The sequence below is a fragment of the Pyrus communis genome, chromosome 8, assembly GCF_963583255.1.
Source record: "Pyrus communis chromosome 8, drPyrComm1.1, whole genome shotgun sequence".
In the NCBI taxonomy this organism is placed as follows: domain Eukaryota; kingdom Viridiplantae; phylum Streptophyta; class Magnoliopsida; order Rosales; family Rosaceae; genus Pyrus; species Pyrus communis.
Window position 1 is genome coordinate 5,994,537 of NC_084810.1, and position 16,200 is coordinate 6,010,736.

At 35.9% G+C, this 16,200-nt stretch overlaps 1 protein-coding gene across 1 annotated transcript; it reads right to left on the reverse strand.

The window, feature by feature from the left end:
- Positions 1–12,619: 12,619 nt before the first annotated feature.
- LOC137742073 (uncharacterized) lies at positions 12,620–14,402 on the reverse strand. Its single transcript, XM_068481819.1, has one exon. It carries the CDS (start codon positions 13,814–13,816, stop codon positions 12,899–12,901), a length of 918 nt encoding a protein of 305 aa, XP_068337920.1. The 5' UTR covers positions 13,817–14,402; the 3' UTR covers positions 12,620–12,898.
- Between the last annotated feature and the right edge of the window lie 1,798 nt (positions 14,403–16,200).

The window sequence follows — 16,200 nt, forward strand, 5'->3', positions numbered from 1 at the left end:
AAATTTTAAATGTGAAGTGTCTTTTTTATCATATTGTATAATTACTGTAAAGTAAAAGATAAAATTAAGAATAAGATTAAAATGTATCAATAAACCCACTCCCAATAATCAAACCATTACTATCACGCAATCTTTCTCTTGCGTTTTATTCTTGCTAAAATCCTAAGATGCTCTCATAGAGAATAAGCTCTTTTTGACAAATGGATATTGATTTTGAAGTTTTCGATCCTCCAACTAAGATATGAATTGATGAGTTTTTATTTTATGAACTCAAAGAAAAAATTCGATGTGCCATCATTGGCGCATCTCAATATGATTTTTCCTGCAGCTATGTAAGTCTTAAGCAGATGGACTCCCATTCCTCAAACAATTCTTTCAATCCCTCAAATATGGTTTAGCTTACAAAGGGTCTGAAGCATTACAAGATAGCTTATATTGTTTGTGGCGGGGAAAGATTACTTGAACATTTTCCACACCCCTTGACCTCACCTAGATTAGAAGTGTACGCATAATAAAAAATGGTACGGCTCGCGTTGCTTCAGGGTTTCATCATTTCTTTTGACTTTTCGAGGGTTTGCACTGCCTTGTCAAAAAGCTCCGCGTTTACATAGATACAGCCAGGTTAGCATATGTTGACCAACTGCATTTTTCTACATCTTGTGCTTCCACTTCCTCCAGGACTTTTTTTACTCCTTCAAAATTATTTAAGGCCACGTAGCTCTGCATCCATATATTATAAGTAAACACGCCAAATATGAAAGAGAATGAGAGAACTTAAACTAATGAGTACACACCCCCTCCAAATGGTACTGCACTCTTAGTACCTAAAAGAGAAGAGATGTTTGGTCTCTTACACAAATTGACGGCACCTGGTTCAAATGCACAAGAAGTTTCTTAATTCTCACCGGTTCTTTGATTTCGATTTATATTTCTATTAAATCATGAAGAATTTGAAAGGAAATACGACAAACATGATGGAAGGAGAGAACGTCAAAGAAGAAAATGTATGCTTTGATTTTGATTTTTATCTTTTGAAAATGGGTGTAAAGATAAATTTACATATTGAATTGGATTTGTGAGGGTAATTTAGCTAGTAAATTTAGGTTTAAAAAGATATTGATAGTTTATTTAAAAATAATATGGATGTAGAGAGTGAGCTGGGTGTAGAAAAAAGTTGTATGAATTTAAATAAAATTTCCCTTAAAGTTATTGTTTTTGTCAAAAAGTCTTGTACCATATGACGTGGCACACGTGGTGGCGTTCATAACTTTATAATAAAAAAAATATAATTATTGCTATTTATTTAAAAGTAAGATTTAGAGAAAAAAAAATGGAAAACTTAAATTATAGAAAAACCTTCTCCCACTTTTTCCACTCATTTCAATCTACTTGAATATAACATTTCTGCATGTGTCGCGTCATCACTTAACGAATTTTTTTTTTCTTTCCTAAAACGCTAACTTTGACACCAGATTGTACTAAATATAAAATGTAGTGGTGCCAAATTAGTGATTTGAAATTGAAAGCTCACACACACACACACATCAATCGGAGTAAAGCACATGATTACCGAAACATCTTTAACCCAACTGTATTGGTGAACAAATTTAATAATTGTTCAGTGCTCTTTGCTTGCTAAACCACCGCAAAAAGGGATAAACTTAGTGGCCAATGCAAGTTTAAGCATTTGCAAGTGCTTGGGTAGTGTTGTGTGATGCATGCTTCATTTTCTTTGATTCAGAACCGCTAACAAGATTGACCCAATGGTAAGTCTACAGGACCTTCAGTCGCGTTTGGTTTGATATTTTTTAATAACTTCGTTTGTATCGTGTTATGTTGTATTTGATTGTATTGAGTTTAAAACTAATATGAATATGAGGCACATATATGAATGAATTATGAGTTTGGTACGAAAATTGGTGCACAACGGATCAATGTGAGCTTACTACAAGGTCTGATAGTGGTAGAGCCAAAAATCGCTATCAGGAAGAGCCATTTAAGATATGTAAAAGAAATTAAACCAAATATAAAAATATAATTAATTGGAGAAATATAAGGTTTCTTTTTCTTTTCTTTTTTTAATAAAAGTCCCAATAGAAAAAAGAGCATTTCTCTTTATAGCAAAGACGAACTGTTGGCTTGGCAAATGGCATGCCACAACTCAAGAGATTGATCACAATTTTTGTTGTAAACTAAACCAAAAACCAATCAAGCAAATAACAAAACATAACTATTTCTGAGTTCCTCCAATATAGGAGTACCTCTCTAACAACGGAAGCTTTATTGATTACTAACAAATACAAGAGAACTCACAAACACAAAGTGTTCTCAAGTATACAAATTTATGCCTCTCAAAAACTATCACACATAAAACTCTATCCCACATCCATCTATTTATACTAATAGATATCATAGGTTTATACAAAGTCCCTACATTATAGGAATCCAAATTCTATATTAAAACCAAATCCCAAACCAACTAGGAAACACAAATCCAAATATCTTAGCGTCAAAGATATCCTAATCCTTTTTAGTTTAGGCATGTTGATTTAATGCCAAATCCAACAATCTCCACCTTGGCATGAAATCCATAACGAGGCATCAAACAACTTCCATTGCTCCACCATATCGCAAGATCAAACTTGCTTTAACTACACCAAATCTAAGCAGTGCTCGAACTTAGTTGTATTAACCACCTTTGTCAACATATCAGCTGGATTATCTTCTATAGCAATGTTTTTTTAGACGAATCTTACCTCCAGCTACCATTTCTCTCACAAAATGATATTGTACATCAATGTGCTTAGTCCTAGCATGATGTACCTGATATCTGGCCAAATAAATGGCACTTTGGCTATCGCCTAAGTCTCCTAACAACCCCAGAGTCCACATTGCTTCTTTGATAGCTTCAACGATCGCCATGTATTCTGCTTCTGTGGTTGATAATGCCATCGTTGGTTGTAATATTGATCTCCTTTGCCATAGTAAGCACATACTCAGTCGTCGATCTTCTCTTGTTCAAGTCTCTAGCAAAGTCTAAGTCCACATATCCAACTGAGAACTTATCAATTCCTTCATCACATCTTTCAAAACAAATACCTTTGTCCCTCATTCCATGTAATACCCTAGTATCCATTTAGCAACATTTCAATGTTCTCTTCCAGAATTATGCATGAACCTACTAACAATTCCAATTGTGTGTGCTATATCAGGACGAGTACACACCATAGCATACATTAATCCTCCAACCAAATTAGCATATGGAATACCATCCATCTTTATCTGTTCTTCATCAGTTTTGGGACATTGTTGACTGCTCAACTTGATGTGAGCACCTAATGGAGTTCGTACAAGCTTAGTGTCTTTTGTTACTCCAAACTTTTGTAACAACTTCTCAAGATATTGCTTCTAAGACAAATACACCAAACTTTTTTGTCTATCCCTTGTGATTTCCACTCCCATTATTTTCTTGGCATCACCGAGATCTTTCATTTTGAACTCCCTTCTTATTTTCTCCTTCAACCTTTCTATCTCTGAATTATTGCTTGAGGTTATGAGCATGTCGTCCATATAGATTAACAAGTACACGAATGAACCATCTTTCAACTTCTTGTGATAAACACAGTGATCATAGTGACTTCTTGTATAGTCTTGACCTTTCATAAACTTGTCAAATCTTAAATACCACTGTCTAGGTGATTGCTTCAAAACATAAAGAGATTTTCTAAGCTTACAAACCAATCTTTCTTTGCCTTTCACTTGATACCACTCAGGTTGTCTTATATAAATCTTTCATCCAAATTACCATGAAGGAATGTAGTCTTCACGTCTAGTTGTACCAATTCAAGGTTGAATTGTGCAACTAGAGCAAACAATATTCGAATGGAGGAGTGCTTAACCATAGGAGAAAAAATCTCATTGTAACATGTTCCCTCCTTTTGAGCATATCCTTTAGCCACTAGCCTAGCTTTAAATCTTATCAAACTCTTGTCATCCACTCCATCCTTCTTTGCATAAACCCATTCGCAGCCAATTGCTTTCCTTCCTCTAGGCAGCTTCACCAATTCCCAAGTCTCATTCTTGTGAAGGGAGAGCATTTCATCATCTATTGCATCATGCCATTTACTCTCTTCTTCACTATTTACTGCTTCTTCAAAATTAGTGGGAATTTCAGCCTGGCAATGCATGTACTATGCAGGCCATGCAATTTTTATATCTCACAAGTAGGGATATGTCTCTTTTTCCCTTCCCTTTGGCTATGCAACCATCTTGTATCTTTAGTTTTTCTGATGGTGTTTCTTCTTCGTGATCACTCCCTTCATGTTCAAGTTGATCACCTTGTCTTTCTTCTTCTACAACTTCCTTACTTGGTTGTGAATTCACAATTACTTGTTCCCCAAGCTCCACCATTTGAACATTTTCCTTCAATTTCATGTGACTTTCATCGAATGTCACATCTCTACTTACTATAATCTTGTTCAACTTGGGACTCCAAAGTCTGAAGCGTTTCACACCACTATCGAATCCCATAAAGACAACTTTCTTGGCTCGTGTATCCAGTTTGTTTTCCTTCATATGAAAGTAGGCATTGCATCCAAACACTTGTAGCTTATTGTTATCCTGGCCTGGTTTTCCAGACCACACTTCAATGGGTGTTCTACCCTTCAATGTTGTTGATGATAGTCGATTAAGCACATGACATGCATAGCTCAAAGCTTATGCCCAAAATCTCTTTGGCAACTTAGCTTGAGATAACATGCAACAAACTTTCTCGAGCAAGGTCCTATTTAGTCTCTATGTAATCTCATTCTTCTGTAGAGTATGTCTAACACTGAAGTTCCAAGTAATCCCTTCATTTTTACACACTTTGAAGAAAGGATCAGATGTATATTCCCCTCCATTGTCATTTCTTAGTATATTAATCTTCTTTCCAATCTTGTTATCTACCATGTTCTTCCATTCTAGAAAGATGTCAAGAACCTCTTTTTTTCATTTCATCATATATATCCATGATCTGTGAGAGTAGTCATTAATAAAAGATACAAACCATCTTTTTCCACCTGAAGAAGCATTCTTTACAGGCCCTCAAACATCGTAGTGAACATAGTCCAAAATCTCTTTCGTTTGATTAATAGCTGAGCCAAATTTCACCTTTGTTTGTTTGTCAAGAACACAGTGCTCACAGAACTCTATCTTCCCAGTTTTTGCTCATTTAAACACCCTTGCTTAATCATTCCTTGCAATGCTTTTTCTCCTACATATCCTAACCTCATGTGCCATAATGTAGATAAGTCATTGTTATCACTTTGCACTTTATCAGCTACCATAGCCACTCAATTTTCCAAAATGTTTCCTTGTAGCATATAAAGTAAGCCATTTTGAGACCCTTTCATTATGACAAGTGCTCCTTTAGCAACTTTGAGCACATTGTTATCAGAGTAAATTTGTAGCCTTGTGACTCAAGAGTGCCTAGTGAGATCAATTTTTCTTCAGATTTGGGACGTACCTTACACCATGCAATTCTTGAATCACACCATCATGATGCTTGATCCCGATACTTCCAATTCCTTAAGTTGTACATAGGTTATCATCTCCCATATACATAATTCCAATCATAACTTTGAAGCTTGGAAACCAATGCCTTTGAGAAGTCATGTGATGAGTACTACCTGTGTCAAGCACCCACTCTTTCATATAATCCACAGAACTCAATACAGTTAGGGCATAGACAAATTCCTCATCCTCGAATTCAACCATATTTACTTTTGAGCCATCCTTCTTCTTTCTAGTATTTTCTTTGATTTTAAGGCAATCCTTCTTCCAGTGTCCTTTTTCATGACAAAAAACACACTCATCTTTGTCCAAGAACTTCCTATTCTTTAAGACTCCTCTAGTACGAGACCTACTATTTTTCTTGTACGAACCTTTCTTTTCTTTCAATCTCCCCCTCACCATCAAAGCTTCAGAGTTATTCCTTTCTTGCTTGTCAAGGTGTCTCACCTTATGATTCATAAAAGCCCTTGAGATTTCATCATACTTAATTATCTCCCTGCTATAAATCCAAGTAGTCATGAAAGGCTCATAGGATTCAGGCAATGAGTTCATCAGGATCAAAGCATTGTTTTCATCTTTGATTATCTCTTCAAGATTTGCCAGTTTAGCTAGAAGCTTGTTAAACTCTTCTAGGTGGTCAATCATCTTCATGCCCTTTTTGTACTGGAACCTGTACTACTTGCTTTTAAAATGCAGTCGATTCTCTGCACTCTTAACCGTCGTCTTGGTTCCACTAGTGCTAGACTTTTCTTCAACATCATCACTACTGGTGGAATCACCAATCTTCGTCATTGCTTGATAGTCACAACCCACATAAGAACCTAAGCTCTTGATACCACTTGTTGTAAACTAAACCAAAAACCAATCAAGCAATAAATAAAACACAACGATTTCAGAGTTCCTCGAATATAGGAGTACCTCTCTAACAACGGAAGCTTTATTGATTACCAACAAATACAAAAAACTCACAAACACAAAGTCTTCTCAAGTATACAAACTTATGCCTCTCAAAAACTCTCACACACAAAACTCTATCCCACATCCATCTATTTATACTAATAGATGTCATAGGTTTACACAAAGTCCCTAGAATATAGGGAACCAAATCCTATACTAAAACCAAATCTCAAACCAACTAGGAAACACAAATCCAAATATCTTGCGTCCAAGATATCCAATTTCTTTTTAGTTTAGGCATGTTGATTTAATGCCAAATCCAACAATTTTGGCCTCAAGGAACTAATCACTTAAATGCATTTTAATATAGGGAGAGGATCTATTACAATTAAGAAATATAATGTCACTACTACTATGGAACATGGAGAGAGATACGAAATATGTGTTGGGACATAAAACATCATGACCTATTAAAGCAGTTCACATACATTATTAGCTCAATATGATCGTCCTATCATTAATAGACCACGTAGGCGTTAACGATTCCTTAATGGGCTTACCAACCTTTATTTCATAAAGCGCTCAAGAAGTCCACAATCATTAGACCCCCAAGGCACATCTCTTCGTCAAAAGGCCTTAAAGCGAACGACCTTGATAAACTATCAACCCACATGTTAGTCTTTGCGCTTGGCAGGAACCGTCAAAGCATACTTAAAACGTATGTGAGGGAGCATCATCTGCAATGACCTTGCAAAACACTTCCACACTGGTGTCGCAGATAAGGTACCACACACAAAAATATATTTTGGAGGGCCTGAAAATACGATATATCACACAACATAACTCCTCCATTATTTAGTTTTGATTTGTGTTGTAGTTTGTAAATATTTTATTTATTTATTTACCAACGAGAGAGAGGAGTATTCAAACTTAAAGCATCTTATAATATTGAAAAGTTAATCGGTAACTTTTTACAAACTTGAGAACCTATTTTCTCCGAGTATAAAACTATTCCGTTTTAGGAGAAAAATATACAAATGCTCACTTAAAATTCTCCTTGTGCCTCATCGATGACAATGACACGGAGTTCCGTCTCCATTCTTCCCCAACCAAAAAAAAATGTTTTAAATCATATCAAACATTTTTTTCATAGACCTCACAGACCCCAAAAAGTTGTTGTAATCTAATTCAAGAACCGTGCCCAACTAACTCAATTAGTTTACTCTCAGTTTCCAGTTTGTCTGTCATTTGCTATAGGATTGTGACTGGACAACAACATAAGTAGTTGTCTACTTTATCAACTTGACGAACACCAATATTCTTAACAGAATTACATCTTATTTAATTATCATTCGGTTTTTAACAGAAAGGAATCTATAAATTATTCGGTTTTTAACTAAAGGGAACCTTCGAAATTTGTTATTTCTTGTGAATATATATTAAGCAACTCCCCACCTAACCTTTAATAGATACTATCAACTCAACCATCCAATCTTTATAAGTTTTAAGTGTTGAGTATTTTTATTTTTTATACAAGTGACAGTGGAAGACATAAATGAACTTAAGAGTCTCAAGGGCAGAAATAATTGTTCTTATCCCCACTTGAGCTTAAGCCCGTTGTAAATGAGTTCAAATTTTATGCACCCAGAACTTTATGTGGCTTCTTTGTGACCTATATTTATTGACACCTGACCAATCATTTAAATCTCACTGAACAGTGTTAACTCTTCAACTTATCTCTTCAATTAAAAAAACCTAAAAACTAAAGAAAAAGTAAATTAAATGACACATATCACTTAAATAGATAAAGTATAAAGATGCCACAAAGAGTTTTAGATGGAGAAGATTTGAACTCTGTTGCAAACCTACAAAAAGAGTGAAGAAGAAAGGGTATCATCCTAGAAAAGTCCCAAGGCAATTTAACGAGATATTTAATTGACATTTTGTACACTTTTTTTAATACAAAGAGAAATTAGAGTGAAAGTAATTGAACAAGACGATGAGATGTTAACTCGAAAATGAACTATTTGACTCGATATTTCTCAACATTTGATGAAAAAAAAAACAAAAAAAAAAGAAAATTAATGAAAATAATTTGAAAATTTTGAGTTTTAACGATAAGGACAAAATAAAGGGTAAAGTAAATAGTAACAAGATTGATTTTTTAGTGTAAAAATATGATTTTTCGTTAAAGTGAAAAGTATCGGGAATTTTTCGTTAAAGTTTCCATAAAAAAATCCATAACAATCTACCATGAATCGAATCACGACCGTTAATCATCCATTCTACGATTCCCCACCAAGCATGCACATCTTGTCAAGTATTTAAGCAAATCAATAATTGGCCATGCACTAGTCCAAAGGAGCTCGACTCATGCCATTGCAGAAAGGGTGGATGGATGGGGGCATTGAAGTCATGGTCCCAAACGAACAAAAAAGGATGATGTATGCTACTGGAGATGATGGATTAAAACGAAATAGGTGCCCAAAAATAATTGAACATTACCACATGCTGCATTATATGCATTGTAGGGATGACACAAGCCCCACGACGGACACATGGCGCAATTAACATGTTTTAGAATTTGCCATTATTCGTAACATGTAAAATTGGAAAGTTTGCAACTCAGCTGGTTAATAACGTTCGCTTTTGCAGTTGTGTTCAATTTTCTAGCTTTTCAATGAGTGAAGAAGGTAGTATATATGAAGTCAGTCATTGTATGTTGAACTCTTGTAAATATGTAATAACCAGAAATTAAAGAATTAAAACATTGAAAATAATAAAAATACATATGCATTCAGCGATATGATCGGAACATTGAGCATTTCAATACAGAAAAGGAATTTAAAACCAAGAAGAATCAAACTGAAATTTGACGGGCAACAATAATCATATTGTATTCAGGATTTGGTACACTTAAACAATGAACCACAAGTATGATACAAACTATAAAGTACATCCAAACTGAAATTGTACGATATTACTGCGGTAGATACGAACATAGTCAAGTTGGTTAAGGTCATATGTCTCTTTCTCAAAAAAGAAAAATGTTTAAATTTGCCTCATTATTTGAATTAGACCAGAAGGTCACTTAAATTAGAAAAAAATTGTACAACAATTAGGGATGCTAGTGGAACTCTTACCTGTCCACCCGAGTTTAAATATATATGTTAATATAGAAGACTTGTTTCCACTTTGACGTATAAGCAACACTTCGTATAGTTTAAGCCGAACAATGCGAGTGGTTGTCATTTCGGGACACAAAGCATTGTCTTAGGAGAAGTCGAAGATTCAGATGATTGTTTTTCATATCATGATGGCCCATAAACGAAGACATTACACAGCCCGAAAGCATAAAAATTGATACGATGTCAAAACATAATAGGGTAATATCAGAAACTTGAAACTACGTGATCCATTTTTTAAAGGAAATTTTAACGAAAAGCTCTCGATACTGTTCACTTTAACGAAAAATCACATTTTTACACTAAAAGGTCAATCATGGTACTATTCACTTTACCCTTTATTTTATCCTTATTGTTAAAACTCAAAACTTTCAAACTCTTTTTATTAGTTTTCTTTTTTTTAAATCAGTTCAAACCTTGAGGTATGGATAATTCTTATTTTGTTTAGATACAAGCAATATGAGAGCAAAGGAGAATCGAATACATCAAAGTACAACACTAATTCTAAGTTCTTTGAAAGTGAAATTTTCAAACACGTAATATTGCATGTCTCATCTTATTCAGCATAATGTGGTAAGACATCAATTTATAAATTAAATGTGAAGCAACATTATCACCAAACTTGAAGTTGGAGGAAGGTCGTTGCTATTTTTAATTATCTTCATAGTCATCACGAGATTTTATTGAACGAAGAAAATATGAGACTCGTACGGAATTACAAATAATTTCAGAGAAATGTATGGACGTGCAGAAATTGATTAGGGTTTTTAATTTTCAAACCAAATTCAAATCCCCAGCTCAACAACATTTGCATGCTTTCACGATTAGAGGATGTACGACTGCGACTTCACACCAGCACCAAAACCCTACCATGCATCACTTACTATCGACCTCACACACCCCTCCACAAAAATATCACCATCTCTTTTAAAGCTGATTTGAAAACTTAGGAAATATTTTAAGGCATAAGATTAAATAACTTATATATATATATATATATATATATATATATATATATATATATATATATATATATATATATTCAAAATGGTATATGAGATTGGCATAACTCCTCATTTTGGTGCCTAAAATTTAAAATCAATAAAAGTAATTTTTGAGATTGTTCACCGTCAATTATTTTGGTATTTCTATGAGAAATCTTCGTTGAATGGAAGGTATGTTTCTTATATCAACCCCTTCCCTTGATTGAGGAGCCACATTAGTTGATTTAAAATCTCAGGAACTAAAGTAAAGATTTTCGCCAATCTCAATGATCATTTTAACTTAAAAGGTAATTAAATCAGATGTATCACAGTCAAATGGTTATTCAAAAATCAAGCACCACTAATTAGTTGGATTAATGAAGTTGAATAATTTATTTTTTTTTTTTTCCTACCGATAGCAGCCCCCTAAAACCCCACCACCCATCAAATCTAATAGATGTTTACTGGATTTGGATTCTCGCTGGATCCCCTCGTTGGGAATTATAGGGATCAACGCACGTGGACCGTTGATCAAAAATTGTGCGGTCACAATTTTAGTATTTTTTATATTTTTCACGTAAAACGAAATTACGTTACTTTTAAAAATATAAAAAGCATTTAATTGGGACCGCACGATTTTTGATCAACGGTCCACGTGCATTGATTCCTAGGATCTCCAAGGAGGGGAATCTGGCGAGGATCAAATCCATGTTTACTTGCTACAAAATAAAGGGAAACCCTACCATAAGCTAATTGGACATGACAATTAACAAATCAAAACCCCTATCTTGTTGCTATAATACTCGGATGTCAACGATGCCACGCCACATTGCCATGAGAAAGGGGAGAGGAGAAAACAAGATGTGATTGTAACTAATAGTCTCACAAATTGGTCACTTATTGTTACATGAAAATGTTCAAGCACAGAGTAAATTGCGCCTCATATAACACTCTGCTCAACATAAAAATGAACAACTGGCTTAGGATTACATTGCATGGGCTTCCCATTTTAAGTGAGTTCCTACCAAACAAGAGCCTTCGATGAGGCTGTCTTATGTTATGGCAACGGGTGTGATATCCTCACACTTATCCTCACATTTTTTCTTTTACTTCTCACATCTTTTGTTAATTTCTTACATTTGATTTTCTTTAATTTAATCGATCCGACGACGATAAATAAAAGGGTGTGTACGAAATAAAAAACAGTGAATAGCGCACACCCCATGTGGCAACTCGCTCACAGTCGGTGAGGTCTAATTGCACGAATCTCACTGAATTATAAGCGAGCGAGAAAGAGCATCGTAGCCTCATGATCGCAAACTGCGAAAGATCTACTCCTTGCCTAGTCTCTTACTAATCTCTTTCCATTTGTAAATCATATTAAATATTCTGGATTAAAGGATTTATAATGATTCAAAGAGGGAATTGAATAAATCTTTACATTTCTATAATGATTCATATTAAGGTCTGATTTGGTATTGAGGTGATTCTGAAAAAAGCTGGTATAAAAAAAAGCTGGGAGTTGTTTTTGTGTTTGGTAAACATTCAGCTTCAGCGTTTTTTCACAGTTTTGGGTGAAAAAAAGCCAAAAACAAGAAGCTGCAAAACCCAGCTTTGAAAAACCGGCTTTTTTTCACATCTGTTTTACATAAAAGTTTACCAAATACTATAATACTGCTTTGTTTTTTTCAAAAGCACTTTTACAAAAGAGTTTACCAAACACTCTGCTGCTTTATTTCATAGCTGCTTATTCTCACAGCACAGTAAAAACAGCTTTTTTTCAAAGCACAGCAATACCAAACTAGCCCTAAATCTTTCTGTTAAAATTAAGTTGAATATAAAAATTGGTATTACAGAATGCGCAGACATGCAAACAAAGAGGGAATTGCTCATATAGATCCAGTATGATCCTAATTTCGTTAAATATTACATAAAATTATCCACCAAAATCATTACAAACAAATTAAAAATACTTCAAATCCCATAAAGTCACCTCTAAAATATATAAGATCAACAAAATATCATTAGATAATTTAAACTAAGATTATTACATGTATAATCATCTCTCTCCCCATCTGATCTGGGTCAGCTTCGCCTCTCCAGAACACAAGACTCCATACAAACACATAAACAAAGCCGTTAATTTCTTCATTTAATTAATTAATTATTTATCATTACTCCAAAGTCTTCAGAGTGGTTATGTATTTATACTATTTTGGCTGACTATTTTCTTCGTGTGTATGTGGGCCGGGTCCATCCGGGTCGGGTCGGGTCGGGTATTCAGCATCTCCAGTCGAGTCGGACCTCACCGGGCCCGATAACGTGCTGACTGGGCTTGCGAAAAGACACGATCTGGCTGCTCGCCATAAACGCCGTCACCCGCTCCGACACCCGAATGTCCTCCATCTTCAGCTCCTGCAGCCGCCGCACGTACTCCGGCACGTGCAGTAGATCCCACACGACAGCGACCCCACTGGGCTTCAGAACCCTCACCATCTCGCCGATCACCCTCATCCGCTCTGCCGACGCCTCCACTGTCCTATGGCCGTACTCCTTGCCGACGGTGTGGACGAACACGGCGGAGACCACGACGTCGAAGTACCCGTCCCCGAACGGCAATCTACTGGGGTCGCCCTCACGGCAAGTCACGTACTCCCCCACACCTTCAATCTTCGCCGTTCGCAGCGTCGACGAGAGGCTCGTCATCTTGGACCGGTCCAGTCCCACGACCCGACCCGAACTCCCCTCCTTCTTCATCTGGGTCGCCACCGCGTTCAAAAGTATGCCGCGGCCGCATCCGAGGTCGAGGGCGTGCTTCACGGTTGACCAGTCGTTGACGGAGCTGACCATGCGCTGCACGACGTCATAGTGGAGGGGGAGTGAGGAGTATAGGAAGTGTCCGGAGGCGAAGAAGAGGCAGAGGGCGGAGAGGGCGGTGACGGAGCCGGTGAAGCCGGCGGCGAAGCGGGCGGAGTCGATGGGGAGGAGGCGGTGGAAGAAGAGGGTGATGGGGTGGAAGTAAGTGAGGTAGAGGAGGGACATAATGGTAAATAGGACAGCGTTGAAGAGGAGGAAAAGAATGGTCTGCCACTGCTCGAGACCGTAGATTGCATAGATCTGAGTCCAGTCTCTGCTGCCTGGCGCCGCACCTGATGATTTCCCCATCTTCCTCTCTCTGAACATGCTTCCAGAAGGCATCAAATCTCTGAGAACTTCAAACACTACAGAAATGGCAGCAGCAACTTTCCCAGCGTTTGGCTACCGAGAAAGTAGCAGATCACAGAAACGGGGAAAAAACCAGTAGAGCTTATTCGATCTGGAGCCGAGTAGCGTCAAGTATCGAAAGTTTTGCTGCTTCTTCTTCTTCTCAGAAACCAACAATGGTGGCGAGCTGTAAGACCTTGTCAAAAGGATCTGATGCGCAAAGAGATTTTGCGACGATCCCAACAGTAGAGATGGTGAACAAATAATCAGCAGTGGGTGATGGCGTCATTCGTCGCAAGCAATCGGGGGGAGTGAGATCGGGGAAGTTGGAAAAAGAACAAAGAGGAATATAAATGGAGGATGATGAGGGTGTACGTTGTAACGCGCTTTTGATTTCGTCGGCTTCTGCTACTCTGTGTCTGTATTTTTCAAAATTTAAAAGAAAGGGAAAAAAAGCAAGAGAGAAGAAAAAGCTTCACTGAAAATTCTTACTCTGGTTCTATAGAATTGAGTGGGCGTTGGTGTGAACTTGTATTACGGATTTAGAGAGAGAGAGAGAGAGAGAGAGAGAGAGAGAGAGAGAGAGAGCGGGGGAGGCGTTTGATTACTTTGGGGAGATTATGAAAGTGGGGAAAAGTAGATATAGGGTCATTTTTTGCCGGCAAACCGGCTTAGCAGGTTACTTGAGGATCTTTCACTTTTAGTGATGTTTCTATCTTGTGCTTACAAAATAAAACAACATTTTAATTTTAACTTTTAAACTTAAAAAAGGACTAGAGGGTAGCTTGGCCACGATAATTCACTGTTTGGAAGTCAGGAAGACTCATAGAAATATTTTAGTCTTCCTCTTAATCACCATCTGGCGATAAAACAACATTGTAATTTGGTTTACATACTTTATAGAGAGAAATGCTAAAGGGACTTTGGAACTCATCATGGACTTTTCGTCACCTTATGTTTTTAGTATAATATTTTATAATGTTAGCACGAAAATTGGCATTAAATTGTGAGACGGCAGATAGTTCGTAGAGAGTCTCCTTAACATTTCTCCTTTATAGAATAAGCATCTAAACCTTTTTCTACGAGGAATTAAAAACTTAATTCACAAAAGGAAATACTATTTGATTTCCTAGGATTCAAAACCAATTCCTTATAGTAAAAGGAACCACAAATTACTAAAAAATAAAAATAAAAGACACATACTTTTTAGAAAGCTTCAAATTCAAAACATCTCTTCGCATGTAAACTTCCTATTTCACATGGAAGGTATTGTAAAATAAACAAAAGGAAACCATTATCGAGTAACTGTCAGTCATTGATGCAATGTGAGACACACTTACATAATTCACACACACATGAATACCATCTCTAAAACCGTTACCATTGTGTATAGTTAAGTCCGCGTTAAAACTTTTAACCCTAGTTACGAGCTCCATTTATCATTTATGAGTTTTATACATGAGAGTCACCACATACTCTGTATTTATGAGGCCTCAAATATATACCTAGGAAATATACTCTTTGGTGATTGAATCCGGCAACTTGTTTCTTCAAACTCCGGCAACCTAATTGGATTTGTCTCTTTGGTGCAAGTGCAAATTCAATTGACGACGGATTCCGCCAATTAAATTCCTTTGGTTGGATCGTTGAAGCCAAAACCAATGCCTAAAATTTGGCTAGTTGAGATATAAAAACAATAGAAAATTAGATTTCATTCCCTAAATAAGATGATGTTTTGAAAAATGCCTTATACAAGATTAAAATTTGATTTTAGTCCTTAGACTCTATTAAATGCCAGCATATGTATTCAATGTCTCTCTTTTTTATTTATAATTTTATGGTGTTCATAAATTAAATTTTATTTCTCATTATGGTGAGTATCTTATATAAGAAAATATTTTTGTAGAGATTTTACGGTACACTTATGTTTTTGCAAATTTTCTTATGTGCCACTAATTTATTACAATATATTTGGGTACGAATATTTCGGTACACTAGGTTAGTATAATATGTATAGGTACGGACATTTAGGTACACTAGTTTAGTATAATATATTTAGGTATCGACATTTCGGTACACTAGTTTAGTATCATATAGTTAGGTACATAATTTTCAGTACACTTATATTTTTGCATATTTTCTTATGTGCCACTAATTTACTGACACTAAATTAGTAAAATATATTATTATGATACGGACGTTTAGGTACACTAATTAGTGCCATTAATTTACTACAATATATTTAGGTACGGACATTTCGGTACACTAATTTACTACAATATATTTAGGTACGGAATTTCGGTACACTGAATTAGTAAAATAATTATGATACAGACGTTTAGGTACACTAATTAGAGGAAGTTAAATAAAATTAATGA